The 17535-nt window shown below is 41.6% G+C and overlaps 2 protein-coding genes and 1 long non-coding RNA gene across 12 annotated transcripts in view; 1 reads left to right on the plus strand and 2 right to left on the minus strand.

Annotated features, from left to right (window-relative positions):
* The window catches only part of LOC139609779 (von Willebrand factor D and EGF domain-containing protein), a 26152-nt gene extending 23667 nt beyond the window's left edge, over window positions 1-2485 (minus strand). For both annotated transcript variants that reach the window (XM_071464747.1, XM_071464746.1), the window contains exon 1: window positions 1836-2485. In XM_071464747.1, the coding sequence (XP_071320848.1) occupies window positions 1836-1917 (82 nt within the window). In that variant the 5' untranslated portion in view covers window positions 1918-2485. The remainder of the gene's footprint in view (window positions 1-1835) is intronic.
* kynu (kynureninase) overlaps window positions 1-11885 on the plus strand; it is a 22638-nt gene extending 10753 nt beyond the window's left edge. For 2 of the 4 annotated variants that reach the window (XM_071464753.1, XM_071464752.1), the window contains exons 2-19: window positions 1205-1342; window positions 1495-1587; window positions 4952-5085; window positions 5544-5641; window positions 5955-6134; window positions 6255-6375; window positions 6467-6549; window positions 6865-6926; window positions 7002-7073; window positions 7174-7248; window positions 7321-7467; window positions 7550-7648; window positions 7718-7791; window positions 7868-7920; window positions 8023-8108; window positions 8182-8412; window positions 8483-8622; window positions 11815-11885. In XM_071464753.1, the coding sequence (XP_071320854.1) occupies window positions 5966-6134; window positions 6255-6375; window positions 6467-6549; window positions 6865-6926; window positions 7002-7073; window positions 7174-7248; window positions 7321-7467; window positions 7550-7648; window positions 7718-7791; window positions 7868-7920; window positions 8023-8108; window positions 8182-8412; window positions 8483-8608 (1398 nt within the window). In that variant the 5' untranslated portion in view covers window positions 1205-1342; window positions 1495-1587; window positions 4952-5085; window positions 5544-5641; window positions 5955-5965 and the 3' untranslated portion in view covers window positions 8609-8622; window positions 11815-11885. Of the gene's footprint in view, window positions 1-1078; window positions 1343-1494; window positions 1588-4951; window positions 5086-5543; window positions 5705-5954; window positions 6135-6254; window positions 6376-6466; window positions 6550-6864; window positions 6927-7001; window positions 7074-7173; window positions 7249-7320; window positions 7468-7549; window positions 7649-7717; window positions 7792-7867; window positions 7921-8022; window positions 8109-8181; window positions 8413-8482; window positions 8623-11814 lie in introns of those variants that run through there. The other 2 variants (XM_071464754.1, XM_071464755.1) reach the window with 2 other exon arrangements.
* The window catches only part of LOC139609787 (uncharacterized), a 207458-nt gene continuing 201431 nt past the window's right edge, over window positions 11509-17535 (minus strand). For all 6 annotated transcript variants that reach the window (XR_011685358.1, XR_011685357.1, XR_011685359.1 and 3 more), the window contains one exon: window positions 11509-11765. This is a non-coding gene — a long non-coding RNA (uncharacterized lncRNA). The remainder of the gene's footprint in view (window positions 11766-17535) is intronic.

Below are 17535 nucleotides of genomic sequence, written 5' to 3' on the forward strand. Positions count from 1 at the left end.
GAACCAGCCCCTGGATATAGGAGATCCCACTGGGAGGGAGGCCCTCAGCAGCCCAGATGTGCAGGGACTCTGCAGGGAATTCTCCAGTTTCTCAGGAAAGAAGATTAATTTGGAAGAGTGTGGTGTTAACATAACTGAGGTTACAGGTCTTTTTCCCAGAGGGCCTGTCACTCACTGCTAAACAGAAACTACAGACTCAGACCAGCACAGACAGGGTTATAGGTCTGGATGGCTCTTCTGACTACTTACCCAACGCTGAGATCTAAAATGTTTATTTTTGATTTACAGTTTGGATTCAAATGCTCCCCTTAAATAGTCAGATAAATCACTTTCTTTAGACAACTTGACAATGATATGTTGCTACTTTTCCCAAAGTACTGCAGCTGATATCACACTTATATTGTGTTTGATCTAAGATGCCATTTTGATACAGCTGCACCATTATTTGAAAGGTCAGCAGGGTTAAAGGTATTTTACCACCAGAGGAAGCATTTAGAAGACTTAACACTGTTTAAAGACATTTCTCTCAGCAACTTTAACCAGCACTGTTTGATTTTTTCCATTAACTGGACAAAATGTGCAATGCTCAGTGAGGACCTACAGCATTTTGTTTTACGACAGCTTGCCTTAAAGTTTATGACTTTGTGCTTTGATCTGTTGTTGCACGTCCTGGAGACAAAGACATGAGCAAGATGGAGCGACAGGGTGGCATGTTGGACCAGCCAAGACCACTACTGCATGTTACAATCTAATAAGGACTTCAGGCTCCAGTCTTAATGTGTGCTCATATTTTTTTTAGTTTCCTGCTAATCTGATGTGAAATACCATTGATGATCATGCTGATATAAAATCAGAGCTGCAGTGTGAACAGAGCCTGGCTCCAGTAAAACAGCAGCTCACAAAAGAACCCCATGTGACTTTTTTGTGCTGAAACCATAAAGATTTTGTGCAACTTTTACAATCTTTAAAATTTATGACCACACACACGTCCTGTCAGCAGTGGCAGAGAGACAAGAGCATGACGGGAGAAGAAATCTGCCCAAACAACACAGAGGAGTAAACTGTGATCATGTTAAGCAACAAGTGTATTATGTTGTGTAATGGCTCAAATCTAATCTTGTTTCAATTACGGTTGCATCTTATGAGGTTTGTGTTTGTGTTTACAAGTCTGTTAATTTGATTTCTCTTCATGGTGTTTTTACAGCGTTGTCTTCTGCCTCCAAATTGTGATAAAGTTTTGGTGAATAATACTCCCCACATCCAGTGGCTTGTTTGTTGAAGTGGTAACTAGCACATAATCTGCAGAGCTTTCCTGCTAATGAGCAATAAACCGAGTGACCAGGTAATAACTGCTGCAGCAATTCATGAAACTCTTCAGATGTGTTAAGATCAACAGTAGAAACATTTGAACCTGACAAATCACTAAAATGTCTTTGCTTTTCTGACTCCAGTGTCTCCCCTGTGTGTGAGTAGCTTTGCTCTTGTCTTGTGAAGGTCCATCTCACTGACTCTGGACCTGCTGAGTGATGGGAATGCAGCAGCACCGGCCAACTCACACAGCTCTGCTCAGTCTGCTGCTTTAAACAGGTAAGATGTTCTCATTTCTGTAAGGAAATTCGTTTTCGAAACGTTATGTGTGAGGCTCTGGATGGCTTTAGACATCTGCTTCTATTTTGAATGCCTCTGGTCATGAAGAGGAAAAGCAGTTTTTTTTTATCTTGGAGGTGAAATCATTCGCTTCCTGGACGCTGGGGACCATGTGGAAATAGTTTAGGCAGGATTTAGGATGGTATTTTCCCTAACTTAAGCCATAATAAAGTTTGACATCCACCCACCTTGTTGCGCTAACGCTCCTAGTTGCACGGCCCACAGCAGCGCGATGCGTAAACATCCAGGGAACAAGAGGCGGCAGTCCATCGCTGCGGCTCCGGAGTAGAGATGCGACCAGCTCCCTTCAGTCGTCCGGTCCCATTGACAGATGCACAAACGAAAGCGCGAAAGTGGCGCAAACTGCACTTATCTCCTCACCCCCGCTTGGTAATTAGAGAATAAGAGACTTAGATTTGCGCTCAGCTCTCTGGAGACCGCGGTTCCGGCGCGCAAGATGACAAAGAGAGAAGAGAGGAGGGAGCCAACCCACTGAGGAGTCTGTTCCTGTAGGTGGGTCCAACAAATCACATCAGTAAAGGATCCATCCCAACTGTCAGAGTTAGAGCTCAAACCCTCTCCATCGCTGTTTGTGACTGTTTCAGAGTCACTGCTGGAAACCACAGATCTGCGCATGATGTCAGCAAAAGTTCTTCTTCACATGCTGAGAACCTCATGTGGCCGCAACAACAAATAAACATCCAAACTAAACTGACAGATCAGACATTTGTGCAGCAGACTGAGCATGAAACTACACTGTGTCTTCTCTGCTGCAGCTGTATGTGCTCACACTATGTCGAAAGCTGAGGAAGTGAGTGTTAATCCAGAGAAACATGAGAACAAAATGATGATTTATTAAGAGAGCAGCACACATGTGTTACAGACTTTATTAGAAATGTCAAACAGTTGAAAAAGTGATGGAAGCTTTTGTTGTTTGGGTTTAATTTTAAAGTTAAAGCTGCAGTTTTTACTTCATTAATGCAGTATTTTATCATGCACAAAACACTTTTACATTAATAAACTATAAAAAATATTGTAATCTTAGACACACTGTACATAGACTTTCACCGTGACAAAAATAAAACAAAACCAATATGTGGTTCTCTACACTTGATTTAATTTAAACTAAGGGTAAAAAAAAAATATATGAACTGATGCTACAGTTCCAAAAATTTTCTTTAATTACGGCAAATGACATGTTTTCATTAACCTAAAGACAGGACGGCCCTCCTAAACACCAATCACAAAGGCCTAATCACTCACTTCATTACCTCCTCATGTGATGGTAAACAGTTGGTTGCCAAGATGATTTCACTGCGGGGGGAAGCGAGATCCTGCAGAGCTGAAACAGAGGAGGTCGGCCTCTGCAGCGTGGAGTAAATATCAGGTGCTGGAGGCTTCAGAGATGAAGAGACATACCTTTCCACTAAATAAAAGACCTGAGAGCAGCAGCAGGTGTTCAGCGCTCGCCTTCTCATTCAGACTTCGCTTCAGCACTGTGAGAAAATCTCAGACCTTCATTATTGGATGTTTCAGATCTTGGTGATCCAACAGACACATCGGTAGAGGCACTCTGAGGCCTTCACTTTAAAGAAATGAGGGGAGAGAGAGAGAGATAGTCAGCACCTCAACCCCCTGCGTCACCATGGTGCTCTGATGTGCTCTGGAAAGCACTTCACTTCAGTGCTGAGGAAGATGTTGTGATACAGTTGAAAGCTCTGGAACCGTTGCTGTAACAAACACTTATTGTGAAGGTGAAGATGTTCTCCATAGTACCTGAGTAAAACTGCACCAGTCCCTAATGTTATATTGGACAATGAAGAGATCCTGTAAAGATGATGAGCAGTTTTCAGTCAGTGAACTGGCCTACTGACTGACTTTGTCCTATATGTGTCCTGAAGTGATTCATCATCCACATTAGACTCCTCCTGAAAACCTCCCTGGTGCGAGGCTGCAGTGGTGGCAGCTCGCTGCTGAAGCACCTTTACGGGAGAGAAAACATTATCTCCCACCCGCTTTGATGTTTGTGCCCTGAGAAACGACAAGGGGGGAAGTTTCAGTCCTGCCTCATGAGCACTTCCAGATGTCATACATCCTCTTTCACTGTGAGAAAAGCAAGGGAGGAACATGCAAGGGGCATGTCAGCAGCTCCAGTGCCCCCAAACATCTTGCGACCATATTGTTTCTGCACTCTTAAAAAACCATGAGTCATTTTGAACACGTGTGCATGCTTAGCTTTTCAAAACACCAACTTGTGCTTCCTCCAAAGATGGTGTGTTTTCTCAACACATGCAGTCAAAGATGTATTTTCTTACCATCACACGAGTTGGAAAATGGCTCTAATATGTGCTGTCCTTGTTTGAAATGACGCATCATTTTCAAGAGTGCAGGGGCAGTTAAGAACATATTTACTTAGAGAAGTCACAGCCAGCCAATTTGCAGCTATTGTTCCCAGCTTATTGAAAACACCAATGAGAAACACCACATATTTGTTTTGGCATAAACAATAACGACCTGAAAATTATCCTTCGGCAGTAAAGTTAGAGCAGGAGAGAGGGAGGAACAGCCAGAGGAGTCAGGTCCCAGGTCCCAGAGGAACACTCAAACAGGTTTTTCCTGTCTGAATTTAATATCAGGCTTCGGTGATTAAATGAGTATCTTCCAAAGCAACTGCCTGAAATTCCATCTTTGTGATTCTTTGAAATGTTTTTTCCCTGAGCTGCAGTGAAAGGACAAATCCCACCTGATGTAGTGACTAGTTTCAGTGTACAGACTTTAGACAGACTTGTGTTTGTTATTTGTAGGATATGGGTAGGATAAGGATATGCATGAAAAACTGTACATGGTAGTGTTACCTCTCGACTGTTGTTCTTTGTTAGATGTATCTTAATGTAACTTTTTTTTATCTTGAATAAAATGAGTTTGGGTTTGAATGAGTTTGTGAAAAGCTGTCTGTAACATGCAGAAGGTTTTTCCAGAGATGCTGTATGATCTTTGAGTGAAAACACTCAGTCAGGTCAGGTCACACCTCCATACTGTAGCTCAAAATACAGCGTGACCTCCAAACCTCCAGCTGGTTTTCTCACTCTGTCAAGTTTGATTATGAGACATTTCCCAAACAATGAGTTTGCGAAGTTTACTGTCAGTTTTACTCCAGCAGTAAAAACACCACTCATCAAAACTGTACTTCAATTCAACTGTACTTCAATTCAAGTCATTCTAGTCATTTTAAGTGAATTTAATCTTAGTTTAGAAAGCATCGTGGAAAATATTTATATATATATATATATATATATTCATTCAGGGTCAGTCTGTTTGTGGATGGAGAATACCACCTTCAGCAGGAGTGGGAGCTCCAGCTAACGTGATGGAAGCTCTAATCACACAGTCACAGAAGTGCAGCTGCCTGACTCGGACAACTGAAGGTGCCTTGTTTAGGTAAGTGAAGTAGTCACACAAACACATTTTGAGGGTAACACAGAAAAACACTTGACAGCTATGCAGTGTCAGTGCAAAACTGAACTGAAAGTTGGACTATAGCAAGTCACCATGTCCATCAAGTAAGTGCTGCATGAAGTCTAATACTCTGCTGCCATCTAGTGTCAAGAAGAAGAAATTGAAGTATAGTATATGACAGTATGTTTAGCACTTGGGTGCTTATTTCAGGGGACATAAGGTCATAAGGAGGGGTACCAGACCCTGTTGTGACAGGAGCAGATTCACTGGCCTCAGCAGCTTTATTTGTATGTGAATCTGTTTTTCAACACATGAAAATGAAAGCATGAAAATGGGGAACTCACTATTGTGTGTCATGCAAAAGCACATTTAGTAACAGGAAACCAGGAAGTCTGATCCATGGAGAGTTAAATGAGCTCTGTTTTTTTCTGAACCTCGAGGTCGGTCCATTGGAACAATGATTAACTCGAGGTTAAAGAGCAGAGGATTCACTGAGTGACTGCAGTCTGTGGAGAGGAAACCTATCTGCCAACCAACCGTGAGTTACAGCTCTCAGTACACACATACTGATCTGTTTTTCAGACAGTTTATTTGTTTGAAGGTGAGCATGAATGAAGATGGAGATGATAGAACAAGATGAGGTTAAAATAAGAAGTAAATGTATGTACCAATGTGTGTATGTATGCAGTACGTACATACCACATACATACAAATGCGTGTATGTGGTATGTATAAAGTCAAATCAAGTTAGTCAAATCAAAGCAACTCACAACTTATGTCTTTAATGTCAAAGAAAGTGAGTTTAAAGTGAAAAAAGGTCATTTAACCAATTTAGGTCCATTGCTTTGAAGGCAGTACAGCAATGGACCCGTTCATCGGCTCAACCCCGAGAGAAACTTTGGAGCGAGTTTCAGCCTTGCTTGGCTGCAGTCCAACCTCTGCAGAAGTGGCTTCATACCTCGACAAACATGATGAGCTGAGACATCTCAGAGAGAACTTTCTAGTGCCCAAAATAGCAGATTTGCCTCCTTGTGAGTAAAGATACCACATAATGAGATGACAGAGATGAATATTTTTCTGGATTTTATTGATGGACAAGAGAGAGGATGTGAAAAATGTTTTGAATTCCTTCCTTTGTGATGTTTCTGTAGCTGATCTCTCCCTGGTCGATGGCAGCATGGAGTGCATCTACCTGGTGGGGAACTCTCTGGGGCTTCAGCCCAAAATGGCTAGGAGATATGTGGAAGAGGAGCTGGATAAATGGGCAAAAATGTCTGATTCTATTATTATATATGTCTGATTTCCATATTTACCCGAAGGTGTTTTTTTTTATTGCATTGTATTTATGAACTGGTTTCTACAGGGGTGTTCATGGTCACACAGAGGGCTCCCGGCCTTGGGCCTGGGCTGAAAACAACATAGAGGAACTCATGGCTAATGTTGTTGGTAAGAACTGAAAATATGATCTAATGCCTTAAAGCAGCGTTAGATAGTTGATTCTTGTCTTACTTAACCTGTTTTGCAACTTTGTTAGTCACTGCACAAGGTCTGTTTTGTAGAGTCCAAAGTACATGTGAGGTCTTAAAATGTGCAGTTAAACTTCAGAAGACTGAAGACTTCATCTATTATCTGGAAAATATAACATACTTGTCATACTTTTTATTTATTTGCAGTATTCCTTACTCAACTGATGATGTTCAAACTGGCCATTACATCAGCTGGGAGTTGTCCTCAGTGCTTTGCTCTGTTTTTTTTTTACAGGAGCTAAAACTGAGGAAGTGGCACTGATGAATGGCCTGACAGTTAACTTGCACCTTCTAATGGTGAGTTACCTAAGTCTTACATTCTGTACATCCACATGAAATTTCACTACTGACAGACCTGCCATTACTCTGCAGCTTTCCTTCTACAAACCCACAGCAGCTCGGCACAAGATCCTTCTAGAAGACAAAGCCTTTCCGTCAGACCATGTGAGCGAATCCACAAAAGCAGATAAACAACAATAAGCGATTATTATCACTTCAACATTTTTATTATTTCATAAAATAAAATGAGGTCTCCTGTCCTCAGTATGCTGTCCAGTCTCAGATCAGGCTGCGAGGATTTGATCCTCAGCAGAGCACGCTGCTGCTGTCGCCCAGACCGGTATGTTGAAGCCAGCGGTGAAGCCAGTGTGACTTCAAATACAGACTTCAAATGTATTTACTTCCTGTTCAGGGAGAAGAGACCCTGAGAACAGAGGACATCCTGGAGGTGATTGAGAAGGAAGGTGACTCCATTGCTGTGGTGATGTTCAGTGGAGTGCAGTATTACACTGGCCAGCTGTTCAACATGGCTGCCATCACTGAGGCTGGTCACAGAAAGGTATAACCAGCCATTCAAAAGTTCCCGAGATACAAAAATTTCAGTCGCGTTCAACTTCACTGAACTAACTCCTGTGTGTTAGGGTTGTTATGTAGGGTTTGACTGTGCCCATGCTGCAGGAAACATGGAGTTAAAGCTACATGAGTGGGGAGTTGACTTTGCCTGCTGGTGCTCCTACAAGGTTACCCACTTTCTGTTTTATACAAACTATACTGTACTGTCCAAGTGTTGACTGAGTGTCTCCTCACAGTATTTAAATTCAGGTGCTGGAGGTTTAGCCGGAGCATTTATCCACGTGAAACATAAAGACACCGTCAAACCAGTGTGAGTGTTGACACACATTAAGAAATGTTGCCAACTGAAACTACTTAATTGAACACCCTCTGATCTCTTCCATCAGGCTGTCAGGATGGTGGGGCCATGATCTGAAGACTCGGTTCCAGATGAATAATGGTAAAGGTCATTGTTTTCATATCGAGCCAGCCAAAATAGTAATATTATGGTGGTAGGTTTGTGTCAATGTTACAATTTTTATTTTTCCTTTCCTGTCCGTAGTGTTGGAGCTGCAGCCTGGTGTGAGTGGCTTCAGGCTGTCCAACCAGCCCATCCTGCTGGTCTGCCCCCTGCAGGCCAGTTTAGAGGTACTGCAGTACTTTATGGCTGATTAAATTGGTTTACAACAATAACCTACAATGTACAACCTTGTTTTGCCAGGTGTTTAACATGACCAGTATGCAGGCGTTACGCAGGAAGTCCCTCCTGTTGACGGGTTACCTGGAGTATCTAATCCACCATTACTACACTGAGGACCCCACCCAGCCCTGCAAGCCTCATGTCCGTGTCATCACACCCTCTGATCCTCAGCAGAGGGGCTGCCAGCTGTCACTCTCCTTCTCTATCCCCATCCGAAAGGTCTTCCAGGAGCTGGAGAAGAGGGGAGTTGCTGTGAGTACTAAAGTAGTAGTACTTTCCATTTGTTTTTAGTTTTTTGAAACATGAACTTCTTGTCTGTCAGTGTGACATGAGGGAGCCCAGTGTGCTGCGGATTGCTCCAGTGCCGCTCTACAACACTTTCAGTGATGTTCACCGCTTCATAGAAGCACTGGGATCAGCTTTTGCCACCATCAGCAGGACCAAATGATGTCACTCATCAAGGTACAGTCTTGCACCAATACAGCCTTATTTGGAGAACAACAAATGTTAATTAGTCACCTGATCTAGTTTTCAAGAGGAATGTATTTTGTGCAATAACATTCAGATTTAAAAAGAACCCAGTCCATACAAGTCATTAAAATTTTAGTCTGCCTTTGCTTTCTGGTGCATAACCCCCTGCTTTTATGTCTCTGGAAACTCGGGGGGGCTCCTCCCCCCCGAGCCCACCCCCACATCCCACATAGTTTTGATATTTCCAGTTGCTGGCTGCAAGGTGGATTTGAACCAGTGACCAGCTGCTCCATGACTGGTTGTATTGTCATGGACAAACCCACAGTGCCACAAGCACCAGTTGGGGAGTGCTGCCTTCTGAGTTGACCCAGTTTGCGTGCACACACACACCCCAAACTTTGATATTGTGTTATATTGCTACTGCTAATTAAGTTACGTGGTATAGTAGGTTACAATGTGCAATAACATTCAGATTTTAAAAAGAACCCAGTCCATACAAGTCATTAAAATTTTTAGTAAGAAAGTTACAATTAAGTTACGTGGTTATAGTAGGTATAGTAGGTTACAATTAAGTTACGAAAGTTACAATTAAGTTACGTGGTTATAGTAGGTATAGAAAGTTACAATTAAGTTACGTGGTTATAGTAGGTATAGAAGGTTACAATTAAGTTACGTAGGTATAGAAGGTAACGTGGTTATAGTAGGTTACAATTAAGTTAAGAAAGTTACGTGGTTATAGTAGGTATAGTAGGTTACAATTAAGTTACGTAGGTATAGAAAGTTACGTAGGTATAGTAGGTTACAATTAAGTTACGAAAGTTACGTGGTTTATAGTAGGTTACAATTAAGTTAAGAAAGTTACGTGGTTATAGTAGGTTACATGGTTATAGTAGGTTACAATTAAGTTACGTGGTATAGAAAGTTACGTAGGTATAGAAAGTTACAAGGTAAAGTAGGTATAGAAAGTTACAATTAAGTTACGTGGTTATAGTAGGTATAGAAAGTTACAATTAAGTTACGTGGTTATAGTAGGTTACAATTAAGTTAAGAAAGTTACAATTAAGTTACGTGGTTATAGTAGGTTACAATTAAGTTACGTGGTATAGTAGGTTACAATTAAGTTAAGAAAGTTACGTGGTTATAGTAGGTATAGAAAGTTACAATTAAGTTACGTGGTATAGTAGGTTACAATTAAGTTAAGAAGGTTACGTGGTTATAGTAGGTATAGAAGGTTACAATTAAGTTACGTGGTATAGAAAGTTACGTGGTTATAGTAGGTTACAATTAAGTTACGTAGGTATAGAAAGTTACGTAGGTATAGTAGGTTACAATTAAGTTACGTAGGTATAGTAAGTTACAATTAAGTTAAGAAAGTTACGTGGTTATAGTAGGTTACAATTAAGTTACGTGGTATAGAAAGTTACGTGGTTATAGTAGGTTACAATTAAGTTACGTGGTATAGAAAGTTACGTGGTTATAGTAGGTTACAATTAAGTTACGTGGTATAGAAAGTTACGTGGTTATAGTAGGTTACAATTAAGTTACGTAGGTATAGAAAGTTACAAGGTAAAGTAGGTATAGAAAGTTACAATTAAGTTACGTGGTTATAGTAGGTATAGAAAGTTACAATTAAGTTACTTGGTTATAGAAGGTTAAGAAAGTTACGTGGTATAGAAGGTTACAATTAAGTTACGTGGTTATAGTAGGTATAGAAAGTTACAATTAAGTTACGTGGTATAGAAGGTATAGAAAGTTACAATTAAGTTACGTAGGTATAGAAAGTTACAAGGTAAAGTAGGTATAGAAAGTTACAAGGTAAAGTAGGTTACAATTACGTTACACGGTAAAGAAAGTTACAAGGTAAAGTAGGTTACAATTAAGTTACGTGGTTATAGTAGGTATAGAAAGTTACAATTAAGTTACGTGGTAAAGTAGGTATAGAAAGTTACGTGGTTATAGTAGGTTACAATTAAGTTACGTGGTATAGAAAGTTACAATTAAGTTACGTAGGTATAGAAAGTTACAAGGTAAAGTAGGTTACAATTACGTTACACGGTAAAGAAAGTTACAAGGTAAAGTAGGTTACAATTAAGTTACGTGGTTATAGTAGGTATAGAAAGTTACAATTAAGTTACGTGGTAAAGTAGGTATAGAAAGTTACGTGGTTATAGTAGGTTACAATTAAGTTACGTGGTATAGAAAGTTACAATTAAGTTACGTAGGTATAGAAAGTTACGTGGTTATAGTAGGTTACAATTAAGTTACGTGGTATAGAAAGTTACAATTAAGTTACGTAGGTATAGAAAGTTACAAGGTAAAGTAGGTTACAATTACGTTACACGGTAAAGAAAGTTACAAGGTAAAGTAGGTTACAATTAAGTTACAAGGTAAAGAAAGTTACAAGGTAAAGTAGGTTACAATTAAGTTACAAGGTAAAGAAAGTTACAATTAAGTTACAAGGTAAAGAAAGTTACAAGGTAAAGTAGGTTACAATTAAGTTACAAGGTAAAGAAAGTTACAATTAAGTTACGTAGGTATAGAAAGTTACAAGGTAAAGTAGGTTACAATTACGTTACACGGTAAAGAAAGTTACAAGGTAAAGTAGGTTACAATTAAGTTACAAGGTAAAGTAGGTTACAATTAAGTTACAAGGTAAAGTAGGTTACAATTAAGTTACAAGGTAAAGAAAGTTACAATTAAGTTACAAGGTAAAGTAGGTTACAATTAAGTTACAAGGTAAAGTAGGTTACAATTAAGTTACAAGGTAAAGTAGGTTACAATTAAGTTACAAGGTAAAGAAAGTTACAATTAAGTTACAAGGTAAAGTAGGTTACAATTAAGTTACAAGGTAAAGAAAGTTACAAGGTAAAGTAGGTATAGAAAGTTACAATTAAGTTACAAGGTATAGAAAGTTACAATTAAGTTGTAACTTACTTTACTTCACACCACCAAGAAAACACAACAAAACATAGGTAACATGTGTATTACATTATTTGTTGGGGGGTTGTACTTATTTACAACAGATGAAATATTTTGAGTTTCTGTTATGTTGCCACCATGCATGTTGCAGTGTGTCCAGCTATGGCCACTTCCACCAAGCAGCCAGTAGAGGGCAGAGCAGTACCAGGAAACACCTGAAACACACAGAGGGTTTTGTCTCATACTCTCACTTTCTCTCTCCAGGTGATCAACCTCAGTTCACGGCCAGAGATTGTTGACCAACAGTTCATAATTATAATAAAACATCCATTTCATGTTGTGTTCTGTCTTTGTGTCATTACTCTGCTGAGCAAGCAGAGAGATAGAGATATATATATATATATATATATATATATATATATATATATATATACATATAGATCTATATAACTCTCTCTCACACTCTCTCTCTCACACACACACACACACACACACACACACACACACACACACACACACACACACACACACACACACACACACACACACACACACACACACACACACACACACACACACACACACACACACACACACACACACACACACACACACACACACACACACACACACACACACACACACACACACGTTTTAAGCATTAACAGCTGCATAAGTAGAATAAAATCCACAACTCTGCATTACTGTTTTGAAGATTTCTCACACATGGTGGTGGGAGATCACCAGTTCATTATGGTTTTCACCGGTTGTGTCCCTCTTATCTCCTTCAGAGGGTGAAAGATATTCTAATCTGTCGCCCCAATAGCCTTAAACCCTGGTGCGGAGTGGGCCAACTTTTGTTCTGCATAATCCCGCCACCCCAGCGAGGGGAGGTCATGTTTGTCAAAATGTAGCAAAGTGAACATGATATATACATTTCCCCTCCCTCCCTTCTTCCCTGGCTTAATTTGGAATTAAAAATGCATGCAATTTTGAACTTTAGATCTCCGGAGAGCGCTGTAAACAAGTATGAAATTAAGTGTCTTTTGAAATGCTGCGGCAGGGACGTGAATTGAATTGAGACTCTCACATTATTCAGCCTTGGCAGGCGGGTGACCAGAGTGGCCTCTCAAGACAAATCACTCAGAGCTGGTCCATATTGACAAAAACTACAATGCAGAAATTGTCCCAAAGAAATAATTGACCTATATTTTAGTCACAAAATAAAGTCAGGGGATGACCCAGCTTCACATCCCACTTCAGACCTACTGGAACACCCCACCCCTTTCAAAACTCCACTCACATTACATTTCATTCCCTCTCTTCTCTGATAGTGTCCTAATATTTACACCTTTTTATGAGCTCCGCTGCGCTCTGCTCATTAACAGCACCAGCAATATTTGTCCCTCTTTAACAGCAGGTCGTGCAGAGGTCAGGCGGCACCTTAAGTAAAAGACGACACATCCTGTTCTCCCTCAGGCCACACGGAGAGAGTTGTTAAGCAAATCTGCATCGTAATAGGTGATTAGTATTCATTTCTGTGCCCTACAGACTGAATCCCTGTGTAAGTCCACAGTACTTTAGGTTTCTCATAAGGCAAAAGAAGATTTCCACATTTACAGAACTCAGTCACACGAGAGCTTCAGACAGAAATAACAGAGGTTCTGTCAGGACAGCACAGAGCACAGTTCATGCAAAGTAGAGACAAAATGGTTTCCAGAAAAGTAACAAAAAAAAAGCCAGATTAATGAAGCAAAATGAGGTAAGTAATGAAGTAGAGACTGAAGAAACTAATTAACACTTCCTACTGTACTGTACAGTGGGCCTTTGCAAACATCTACACTTTGTAAACTCTGAACTGCTGCAGTCATCTATTGGAGCAGCAGACAGCTTGACCAGGGGAGCAACCCCCGGATGACGGATGGCGTACAGCCGGAAACGAGTGCCTTTATCAGGCCGCATTATCCTCCAGCAGCTGATCCAGACAGGCCAGATTTTTATCGAACTGTATTGGATTTACTAATTTCCTTTTCCAAGACGAATGGATGGAGGTACTGAGGAAGGGGGAGGTTATTGTCTGCAACCCTGGGGTGATTATTACTTATGCTCCATTTAGTATTTACATGCAGCATTTCAGGCTCAGTCCACCTTTCTGTTAAACACTTTGATACGACTATGTCAACACTGGATATAGATCTATCCAGTATTCCACAAATGGAATGGTAAAACTTTATGATTGATAAATAAATATCCCCAGCATTCACCAAATGGCATATGGCAAATGTTCTCCCACCTCCTCTCTCTCTCTCTCTCTCTCTCTCTCTCTCTCTCTCTCTCTCTCTCTCTCTCTGTGTGTGTGTGTGTGTGTGTGTGTGTGTGTGTGTGCGAATCCCACGGTTGCAAAGACACAGACGGCAGAAGCACCTTGCGTCAATGAAAGCTGTGTCAGGTAATTTCACACTCTCATACGCGTGCAGTCATGTCGGCCTCCCCCGAGCTAACTCATTACCTGTCTCAGCCGCCGAGTGTGCACAGGATGTACCTTCTGGAGACGCTGGCGTTAAACAAGCTGCGCAGGTGGGGGGTTGTACGGTTCTTACAGTGAAGGGGGGGTTGTCATACTAAACGTGGTGGTGAAAAGCAACTAATGTAGAGCACATCCTTATCCTGAGGGGCTTATTGGGGTGAAAAACCAGAAAAGAGCCACAGTGCCAGACCTGGTTTCCTCAGACGGAGGCTCCACTGTACGTGGAGCACAGACAAGAGGAGGGTCGAGAGGTTGAGGTTCACCTTCTGTAGGAGAGGGCAGACAAGGCCCCACCAGCTGTCCTTCTCCCTTCTCTCCTCTCCGACACCACTGCCACCCCCACAACCTCCCTGCCGCGCGGGAGCTGTCATGGGGTGGGGTGGGGGGGCCGGACCTGCCAGCATGCATCTGGCTGACAGGCGACTGGGAAGGTGCACTGCGAGCGCACGTCACAATCAATAACCCCTGCTGAGAGCGATGGACTGGGGGGTGTAGACGCTCCCCGCCACCTCTCTGTGTGTTTTTATTTTTGTAAAGAGGAGGAGGAGGAGGTGGTGGCGTTGACTTGTCACCTAACAACACACGCTCGCTCCGGGTGTTTGGGATTTTGTTTTGAGAAAATACATATGCACCATGTGCAGGCATGCGTGCATGCATGAAGAGCGAGTTTAGGTGTGATGTGATAAACTGTAGGTCTGGAGAGAGGTGGGGGTGGGGGGTTGTCACAAGACTATAGACAAATATTGTCTATCTTATTGTGAAATACTGGAAAGCCACTGCCACATATTTGGGGGTGACACAAAATGCTTTTTTTGACAGGACTGGGCCTCAAGTCAAGTAGAATTTTGGAAATTTTTTAAAAGATAATTAAGAGATTCAGACCTGCTATTTGCATGTATGATTATGTATCAGTGTATCTGTGTGTCCTGGAAGGGGGGGGGGGGGGGGGGGGGGGGGGGGCGAGGCAAACACACTGGAAAGATCTGTACGATACCTTCCCAGAAAAAGGGGGAGGAACAAGAAGAGCGAGCTGCCGCCGAGGCAAGGAATTCCTGGCACATTCGTGCCGTAAACAGATATAACAAGTTCCCTCCATCGTAAGATGAGAGAATGTCAATGGGGCCTGACACTGAGACACCCGACCACCGATCTATCGATATCTGACGTTACACCTCGACACGTCAAGCGAGTATTAAAGTTTGCATTACTAATGAGGTCCTGGTGCTGCTTTTCCTCCCCTCCTCCCCTAATAATTCATGTTTACAAGCTCTGCTTATATTTTGACAGGTGATTATCCAGTCACATCAAAACCTTAATGAACCTCATTTCACTAGCATGTAGTAATAGGATCTTTTTTTTGTCAATAAAATCTAATTTTTAGAGAATTCAAGAGAGCTGAACTAGAGCTGAGCCACAAAAAGACAGGGTTCTATGAGATGGAGATGGTCGGTCATGGCTTTTGGACGCATCAGGCCGTATTTAAGTCGACAGCGTCGTCCTCCTCCTTAAAGGTTTTCTAAGCGCTGACAGATTCTCCTAACTGGGGAAATTAACTGGCTTTGATACCTCGCTCATCTCCCCCTGAAGCCAATCAGAACATGTTTACCATCACAGCCAGAGAAGGGGAGAAGAAGTTTAAGTGTGTGTGTGTGTGTGTGTGTGTGTGTGTGTGTGTGTGTGTGTGTGTGTGTGTGTGTGTGTGTGTGTGTGTGTGTGTGTGTTTCCCTTTTTTTAAATCTGGCCTCTGATGTGATGTGGCCCCATCCACGGCGAGAAGAGGGGGCATCCTCGACGAGATCGTCGTGCTTTTAATGAAGCTCTGAGCAATTATCAAAGCCGCCTCCTATTGATCTCCACGCTCGTGCCAGGTCAACCAGGCTTTTTAAGTCACTTTTCCAGCTCTGGTTCATTATGGGGACCAGGCACCATGAAAACGCATGTCAGGAAGTCGCCCACTGCCTGCACTCATTTGCTGTGGTCTGCAGGAAGAAAGGCCTGAATGTTTATGCTTCTATTTTTAAGATCCAGATATCAAAGCAGAAAGGTGTGGCAGATTTAAGCAGGTTCTAATTTAGAGTAGGGTCAGGACGAAGGTTTGATGTGACGTGTGTGTACTTGTGGTCTGTGCAGTGTGTGAGTGATTGATTTGCAGCTTGTTAATGTATGTGCTTGTGAACTTGGAAATGTTTAAATCTGGAGGAGAAAACGCTGAAACAGTGAAATCCATCCAGACACAAGCGCCGTTCCCTCAGTGTGTGGACTTCTAACTCAGTCTCGTGAAATATGCTGCTGCGTCGCTGTGGTCCACTGCCTTGCTTCCAAACACATCAGTCTGTATTGTTACAGGGCTCTGTTTACCTTCAGGCCTTGACGCTCTTCATTTTTGCATCGCCACCTGTCACCCAGCTCTCATTTATAACGTGAGCGGGTTCCTTGCCCTTCCAAACAATGCCAGAACTGTGAAACTTTCTGTTATATTTATACCAAAAAGAAATATAAATATTTGAACTAGCGTTTAATGGGGGGTTTTGTACATTCCATCATATCGTACACAACCTCAATTGTTACCTTGGATGAATCGCAGGGTTGTATTTACTTTGGGGTCTGTGAGTGATATCTGCATCAATGCTGTTTGCCATATTAGTGAGCTAAGACCTGACGCTCTCCAGCTGAACTATTGCGGCTGTGTACACAATTTAGATGAAAATCCTGTTTATATTGCAAAAGAGGTGTATTTTGTAAGCCCTTTCCCCCATCCTGTTGTATATTTAATTGTGAAATATTTCCTGCTGCCTCGTTGCGGCCCGGCCGGTGTGTCCTGACCCACAATGCACCTTCAGCTGTGGATGTATTTCTGACAGGGTGATCTATCTTCTATCTATCATCCATCAATGTTTTAAGATGATTTTATTTACCTTTTATCTCTAAGCAGCATATTTAAATGATTTTTAAAGAATTTTTGATCTAATTACTTGAAAGTTTTTCACTAATTTTATTATTAGAATTTCTAGTGTTGAAAGCAAGTCATGAATAATCAATCACATGGTGATTACAGTCCTTGTAAAGGGTTCTTCCACTTTGATGATATACCTGCAGCTGTATATACAGACCATATATATACAGATCATTTAGCTTCTGATCTACAAAGAATATAATTACAACTCTTTTATAAAGTGATATTTTATTAAGCTGATTCCTAAGCCTTATTTCGAAGATCTTGATTGGCTCAGTAGGAATTGGTTTTGATACTGACTGGCGGGACAATTCAGAGAGCTTCCATGTAAAATTGACCATATGACGCTGCTGCTGTGGCTTTCCACTGTAACCCAGTCTGGACTTAGAGATCTTTGAAAAGAGCCAATTTGAGATTATCACGGCCTGATCTGTGTGGATGTGTCGGCCCTCGACGCTGTCAGCTGTGTGTGCAGGCGACCGGGACACACACGGTTTAGGAATGC

This window comes from Trachinotus anak, unplaced genomic scaffold, assembly GCF_046630095.1.
Source record: "Trachinotus anak isolate AG129_WGS33_773 ecotype Australia unplaced genomic scaffold, CSIRO_AGI_Tana_v1 ptg000026l, whole genome shotgun sequence".
NCBI classification, from domain to species: Eukaryota; Metazoa; Chordata; class Actinopteri; order Carangiformes; family Carangidae; genus Trachinotus; species Trachinotus anak.